This window comes from Monopterus albus, unplaced genomic scaffold, assembly GCF_001952655.1.
Source record: "Monopterus albus unplaced genomic scaffold, M_albus_1.0 scaffold49.1, whole genome shotgun sequence".
Classification (NCBI taxonomy): domain Eukaryota; kingdom Metazoa; phylum Chordata; class Actinopteri; order Synbranchiformes; family Synbranchidae; genus Monopterus; species Monopterus albus.
The window spans coordinates 172,132-179,949 of record NW_018127929.1 but is presented as its reverse complement, the minus strand read 5'-3'; the positions used below and the strand labels follow the sequence as shown (position 1 = coordinate 179,949).

Below are 7,818 nucleotides of genomic sequence, written 5' to 3'. Positions count from 1 at the left end.
TCGAGCCCCAACCCCGGGCCTGGCTCCAGGGTGGGGCCCCGGCTGCGCCATGCCGGGCAACGTCACGGTCCTTGATTTTAATCTATTCATAAAGGGCTTTTGAACTGCTCTTAGTCTGACCTGTCACCCAGGACCTGTTTGCCTTGGGAGACCCTACCAGGGACATATAGCCCCCGACAACATAGCTCCTAGGATCACTCGGGTACTCAAACCCCTCCACCACAATAAGGTGGTGGTTCAAGGAGGGGGAGAGTATCACCATTTATAAAATAAAATACTGCTGATTGGCAAATGCCACGAAGTTGTTTTTCAGATTTGACTATACTATGCAAAAAATAAAGGCCCTAATAGGAAATGGTTTGGAAATTAAAGTTGAATGACCTTGTTTTGAGAGATATTGTATATCTCAGCACAAGAGGAGACTAAATTGCAAAATAATAAGGTCATGCAGTCAGTTAGGGTAAACGTACCGGTAGCCGACTCTGCGGGTGTAATGCAGGCAGTTCTTGGTTACATGTGACTGGAAGTGGACAGATCGGCAGCTGGCGCCACACTCAGGGCAGATGTAAGGAGACTTGTGCTGGTGGATTCGCTGGTGTGACAAAAAGCTGCACTGATTTGGGAGAAGCATTTGACAAATGGTGCATGTTTTCTGTGGGCACAGAAAAGAAGATAAGAAAGCATCATGGTGCTGGAATGATCACGTTAAGAAAGGCCGCAGTACCTTATGTTCCATAATGTAGGATATTCTTCAATAGTGAATAAGAGTCAGTTGTTTTTCACTGTGTGAAACATTTTTGATTTATGTGCCCAAGGACTGAACACTGATTTGATAAAGACAGCAAGAAAGAAAATCCTCATAAAATCCTCGAAACATTGTGCTGCAGCAGAGGATGTCTCAAAACCTTGGCAAGTAAACCTAATGACACTAAAAGTAATTAAAAAAGAATGTGATTTCACTGAAGGGACCTTTTACGTTAATGCATACATACAGTACATGGACATACCTGCCCAGTAGACTCCGGTGCCTGTTGATAGTGAATGGCTAGTGAGCTGTCATCCTGGAACAGTTCATTACACTCCAAGCACTTCAGGCTATGTCTGCAGAGTTTCGATGCATCATCCTCTAGTGAGAGGAGTGCTGCATGGAACTGAAATCACTGCATTTTGGGACACACCACTAGCAGCTTTTGCTGGGATTTGACTTGTAGGTGGCAGGGCTTGGGAAGTGGAGGAAGTGTCGGTGATATTGGGTGGGCCTGATGGTGGTGATGTGGTTATCATCTGATCTGCTGGGATGGGTTTTAGGATTAGATGTGAGCACTGCATGACCACCCCTTTGTCCTTGTGGCCCCTGGCATGTGACAAGAGGCTGCATTTGTTGTAGAACACAAGACTTTTGGCACAGTGGTTGCAGGTGACCTCAATCCGCACACTACGACGTTCATAGTGCTGTGTCAGGCTCTTCTCAAGAGCAAATGAATCACCACACTCCAGGCACTTGTAGCCACGTGAGGGTAGAGAGATGCATGCTGATGTTGGTGGAGAGAGGTTTGGGATGTATACTGGGACAGGATTTATGCTACTCAGGACTTTATTGAAGGCTTCCACTACAGAGCTTTGGGAGCTTGTGAAAACCTGAACCCTAGAGACTTTCTTTGAGGCCTGGCCAGCGAGAATTGTCTGCTGCTTGACTTGATGTTGTGATTGTTGATGCTGGGAATGTTTGGAGGAGGAGAGGGCCTGTTGAAGATCACAGGCAGCAGAGGATACAGTCTGAGGCAGAAGACTGAGGTTACTTAGATGGACCGTCTTTGGCACAAGTTTGGTATTAGCCAGACTGGAAGCTGGTACCATAACAGTCTGCTGCTGGATGGCATTAGCCGCTTTTAAGATGGCGCTGCTAGCACTTTGCACTGATGCGGCTGGGATAACTGTTGCTTTTACTGTGGTGTTGTTTGCCAGTTTAAGGTTGATGACTTGTGAACCAGCTGTCTTGACTGCAGAGACGGGCAGGAAAGCAGTCGCCACAGGTTTAATAGTCATTTGCTTGGTTATTTCAATTGAAGGACCTCCAGTGGTGGCTACCACTGTGGTTGGCAAAGAGGGCTTTGTGGGAGATGAGAAAATTGCATTAGTGGTTGCCATAACAGATAGGCTGTTCTCTACTTTTTTCAGACCCTCAGGATCAAACTCTGGGAGGACTCGGGTGACAGTATGCTTGATTTGTCCCGATGAGGTCTTGATTGTTTTGATCCTGACCTTTGGGATAACTAAAGTGGTGTCTGTGCCTGAGGCAGGGGAGCCTTTGCTGCTACCCTCACTGGTGACACTAGAGGGGCTGTCTGATGGTCTTGTTAGTAGTCTCTTGGCAATTTCTAGGGCTGACTCCTGTTCCTGTGACTTCTCTGAAGCTCTGGGACTTTCATTGGCCTGGATGGATTTTTTCTGTGTTGTAGAAGAGTCCAAAACACCCAGGTTTGTAGCATTAGCCTTTTTGGCACTGAGGGCTGCTATGGCTGCTATACAAGAAGAAAGTTTTACAGAGGATTTTGCTTTAGCCTGGGGGATACTGGACATATTAACAAGCCCTGATGATTCTTCAGATTCCTTGCATTCCTGACTTTGAGAATTGAGGACAGTTTCTTTGAGTTCGTCCTTGGTTAAACTTGACTGAGGGGTGTTGTTAGACTTTGAGCCTCCAAGTGTGCTATTGTTGTTGTCTTGATCATGTTTTTGGTCTCTGTTTGTTTGTTGCTTAGAAACAATGTCCACTGATACTGGGGATTTGAGATTCTGGGCCTCCCTTTTAGTAGCTGACTTAAAAAATGACTTACCAGCTTGCTTGTCCATGGGGTCATCTACCTCAATTTTATCATCATCGTCAAACTCTTCAGCACTGGAGATGGGGCTGAACTGATTGAAGGTAGATGATTGGTTGTTAATTGGTTGTCCTTCCTTGGGAGCTTTCCATCCGTTCTTGGTGTAATGGGTACCAGGTGGTATGCCAGGCAAGAAGCCATTATGAAGTCTGTTGTCAGAGCCATCAGAATGGGGTTTAGAATGGGGGTGGAAATGTCCATCCCTCTCTGATATGGTTCCATCATGCTGACTAGTGTTTGTGTTTCGGATGTTCTTGACGATAACACTAACGCCAATGTCATGTCCTGTTGAGGGGTTGTGGTCATCGTCTTCATTAGTAGTCACCCCACTGGGTTGCTTGAGATGCCCTTCATGGTCATCGTGGTGACCAGATTCAATAGCAGCTTTAGGATCCACCATGTCAGGGATGTCGAAGGCTGCCAGCAGGTCATCAAAGTCTGGCGTCTTCATATCTCCCATGGTCCTGCTCCTGTTCTTATAAGGAGATTGCCTAGGTAAAATAGAAAACATGGAAGAATAATGAATAATTTAAGTCACTGGTGTCATCTACATTTTTTTCTGTATCTTCAACATGCTATACATGACATTGCATGCTTTGTGTAATAGTTATGTTTATATCTGAATAAAATCATTGCAATATATCAGAATGCTGAAGACAGAATTTCATGTAATCACATTGTTATTGTTGCTGCGGTTCCCTGATAGTCTAGTGGTTAGGGCGCAGCGCTCCCACTGCTACGGCCCGGGTTCGAGTCAGGGTTGCGTCAGGAAGGGCATCCGGCGTTAAACACGTGCCAAATGTCAACATGCGACTCATCAGTGTGACGATTAGCTGTGGCGACCCCTGACGGGAAAAAGCCAAAAGTGACATTCATACGTTGTTATTGTTGCTGCAACACACTGTCTTACATGGCAAGAACTGGTCTGACTCATTTCTCTTTGTTAAAAAAAAAGCATAACAAATCACAGATACAGCTAGTCCTTTGTGGTCTGGTGAGAAATGTTCTCATTATCTTGGCAGTAGCTGTGTGTGGAGTTGGTGTTGGTGCAGTTCTCTCTACTCTGATAGTATTTGTGCAAATAAAATTTTTCATGTATTGGTCCAGCTCTAAAGGTTAGGTGTAATGAATGGCATCAGTCATCACATCAGCTATCACTCTGAGTCCACCCTTAGTTCCAAATGAGTTGTTTTTTTTGGTGATGGGAAGCAACTGGGCAATTCCTGTTAAGAGCTGAATTTGCCTCATGGAGAAAATCATATATTTAAATAAATCTGTCTGGGCTGGTAAAGAAAATAAAACAACATCCACTTGTTAAAAGGTGAAAATTTTATTGAAAATCTGGGATGATTTGATGTGGTAAGGTGGATGTACATTTCAGCCAGTATAAATTATTAATAGTGCCCTTTATATTCACTAGACTGCAGACTGTTGACTATAATAGACAGTTTAAGTATTTCCTGTTACAGGGAATAACAGGCAATATCAGTAGATTATAGGCAAGATAGATGTCAGTGATACCAGTGTCTCAGGACTTTCTGATTTATGTGATTGTTTTCATCTGACCAGTAATGAAGAGCTATGATGATTTACACTAAATGCAATGACTGTAAAAAGAGTAGAGCAGAGTAAAGCCCCGAGGGAAACAAGGGAATGATATAATAGTACTAATAAACAATAATGTGATTGATTAATAATATTTTTGTTATGGAAGTGTAAAAAAGATAAGGATGTTATATTAAAGACAAAGTCATTACTATAATTGAAAAGTGTTTTCTTTTTAATTGCACTATGGGAAAGGTCCTAGCTGTACATTGCATGTTGCTGTATCACAAATTCATTTTTGATTAATAATGTGACAATATTTTGTGTATGATTTATGGTGGATTTGGATCTCAGCACATAAACATCATTCAATTGACCTTTAGTCTTGCAGTTTTATTTCTTACCACATGGTGCACCATTGTCTGCATACAGTACAGCCTAAGAAATACCATGCTAACCATGGCTTAGACACTGCTTTCTAGTGCTTGATATTTCATTTATGCATGAGCAGACAGCACAGTCTCTCCCCTTTCCACCTAAATTAAACCGTACAACACACTGATGCACAATTCCCTGAAGAAATGAACCCAGCTCATACACAGTATGTACTGTACATACAAGTGTGCCCAATTAGCCCCAGGTCTGCTATATTTGTCCTTTTATTGACCTGTTTTCAGAGAGAAATACCAGGGAACCACGGGGGGTAGATATGACATTTTGATGACATTAAATGCTCAGTCACTACGTACTCAGCATTGCTCAAATGAAAACAAATGGAATGGGGAGAAAAACAATAGTATAGCCTGCCAATGAAAACCATTTTTACATGTCTTGAAAAGCTGCTGATGAAACAATGCAAGGCCTTGTTCCTTGTTTTTAATTTGTATTTTCTGATGTACAATTAGGTGAATGATGGGATTAATACATTGTGGAAGATGAGTATAATTGTAATGTTAGTAATTCTATCAATGGACTGGCACTCACTAGTTAGTTGTGTGAGTGAAGAAAACACATGACCAAGACTTAAATGATGACAGATGAAAAGTGTTTTGATAAGGCCATACTAAAAATATCTAAAGGTGGAACCGTTTCAAACAACCATATGTTTATTTATCAGAAACAGTCCATGTTCATTGAACATGTTCTTGGTCATGAATTCCATAAGCTAAATGGCTTGGAGCATCGTGAAACATAAGAAAAGCTTTGCTTTCAGTGGGTTATAATTCTTCAGAAACTAACTAGTCTTTATTTATTTAACAATGAGCACTATGAATAAAATATGATGGACTGAAATGCATTTTTGTCTGTATATGTTATGGGTGTTGAATCGAAAGGCACAGCCAGGGAGCGCTTCTGCTTGTACATGCAGCTAAACCAGTACTGCTCTTTGATCCAAATGCATGATAACCACATCTGCACACACAGACCCAAATCTTATAAACTCAGCTTTGACTTAAAAAGCAACAATTATCAGTCTAATGATGATAAAAATGTGACAGAGGGAGAAATGTTATGGAGGGAGAGGGCATGCGAGAAATGCAGTGAAGGGAAAAAATGGCTGCTGAGCTGTTTGAAGCTGCAGCAGAGAGGCCTTGTGGAAAGAACAGCTAGCCACAGCCATGACAGTCCGAGCAGCCTGACGTAGAAAGTAAATGAAGGTTAAATACATATAAATAGTAAAAATACACAACACAGAACCCCTCTCAACAACAGCAGTTTAATACACATGCATTGTAACCATCTGAAGTCCACACTGTCTAAAAGACTGCTACAATCTCAGTAAAGTGAATGCAAAATAACAGTGGTGGAAACATGCAAGTGAATCAGCCACTCCTCACCCTCTTGCCTTCGTCCCTCTCCAGCCACTAGCCAAACCTTCCTTCCTTCCTTCCTGCAACAAACAGTCACAATACTACTAACCCACAAAAAGCCATCCACCCCACCCTGCCAGGAAAAAAGTCCTGTTTCTTCCCAACCAGGCAAAGGCCCGGAATTCAGGGTCAGGTTACATCCAGGGATCTGGTGAATGGTGGTCCTGGTAAGGATCCTCGTTTAGTACTCTCTGCACCACTAGTAGCACACAGACATACAAACAGACAGACAGATCATGCTGCTGTGTGTGTGTGTGTGTATGTGTGCGTGTAAGGCAGGTTCTAAGGCTGCAGATTCACAGACTCCCAGCCAGCCACGTCCCCCTGCCCTTGTCCTTTCCCAAATCTCAGTGCTCCCCTCGCTGCGAGGCATGCTGCGCAGCACACCGACATCCAGCCAACAGCGAGGAGCAGCAGCTGAATCTCTGCCTGTGCCTGTGCCACGGTAGCCAGAGGCTAAACTGTGAAAGGCTGCCATGGAGTAGCCTGGGCTATCTCTATCCCTCAGTGGAGCACAGAGACGCCATTGTTCCTGTCAGCCCTCCGTCTGCCTCAAACCGGTTTCAGCTGGTTCCAGTCACCCAACATAAAGCTCTGTGCTGCAGTACGGCCTCAGAAACACAGGCAGAAGTAGTGTGCCCACCTCCCAGGAAACACTGCAACATTCTTCACCAAACTGCATGTATATTGTCAAATAAATGTCATCAAAAAAGAAAATGTTATTTTATAGACAGAATGGGAAATGGTTAAGTGTGATTCCCCAGTGTGGTGGCTTGCACCACCATGAAAGTAGGCCACAAAAATACAACAACAATGCACACAAAGATGTTGAATTACCTTGTTACTAACATAAAGAAACAGGACAGCAGTAAATAAAATGACACAATGTAAACAAAAAGCTATGTTACATGAAGTAAGGTTTGAAAAGAAATATGAATGATGACTGATGATAACACCAATTGAATACACAGAGAAGAACAGGAAAGTTTAGGTAAACATGATGCTAGTAGAAGCTCAGTCTGGTACTTTGTCCTGTTCCTTAAGTGGATGCCCCACTGTTTTCTACCTGGACACGGTGTCCCCCTGAAACCTAAGACTTTCATCCAGCCCCAGCAGCATTACCCCCAGTACTGTGATATAAGGAATATAAAAACAAAGACAGTCTGACATGGAAAAACACAGGGCATTCATTCCCCTCCCTCACCAAATCAAACATGCCACTCCTTCCCCACATATTGTAGTGATACACATATACATTAACATGCACATTCATGCATATATAGAAGTAAATGTGGCATACCCTTGTCAGATTTTTTTCCCACTGTGAGAGATATTCAGGACAAAAAGTCTTCCTGTAGAGGCCTCAGCACCTGCCTTTATTCAGACCCCATCTTCCTCCTCCCCTCCCCCTCTTCCCACTCTCCTTCACTGGGTCAGTCCTAGATTTTAGTCCCAGTCCAGGCCTCGTTTTCTCCCGAAGCCCCTGCCACCTCCACCACCACGGCAGTGCATAAAGGGAT

The 7,818-nt window shown here is 43.3% G+C and overlaps 1 protein-coding gene across 1 annotated transcript in view; it reads right to left on the bottom strand.

Moving 5' to 3' along the window:
* The window catches only part of znf532 (zinc finger protein 532), a 13,595-nt gene extending 5,806 nt beyond the window's left edge, over positions 1-7,789 (bottom strand). Inside the window, 5 exon segments of the mRNA XM_020600874.1 lie at positions 471-652; positions 1,008-1,128; positions 1,130-3,373; positions 3,559-3,727; positions 7,599-7,789. Coding sequence (XP_020456530.1) covers positions 471-652; positions 1,008-1,128; positions 1,130-3,373; positions 3,559-3,560 — 2,549 coding nt within the window. The 5' untranslated portion in view covers positions 3,561-3,727; positions 7,599-7,789.
* Between the last annotated feature and the right edge of the window lie 29 nt (positions 7,790-7,818).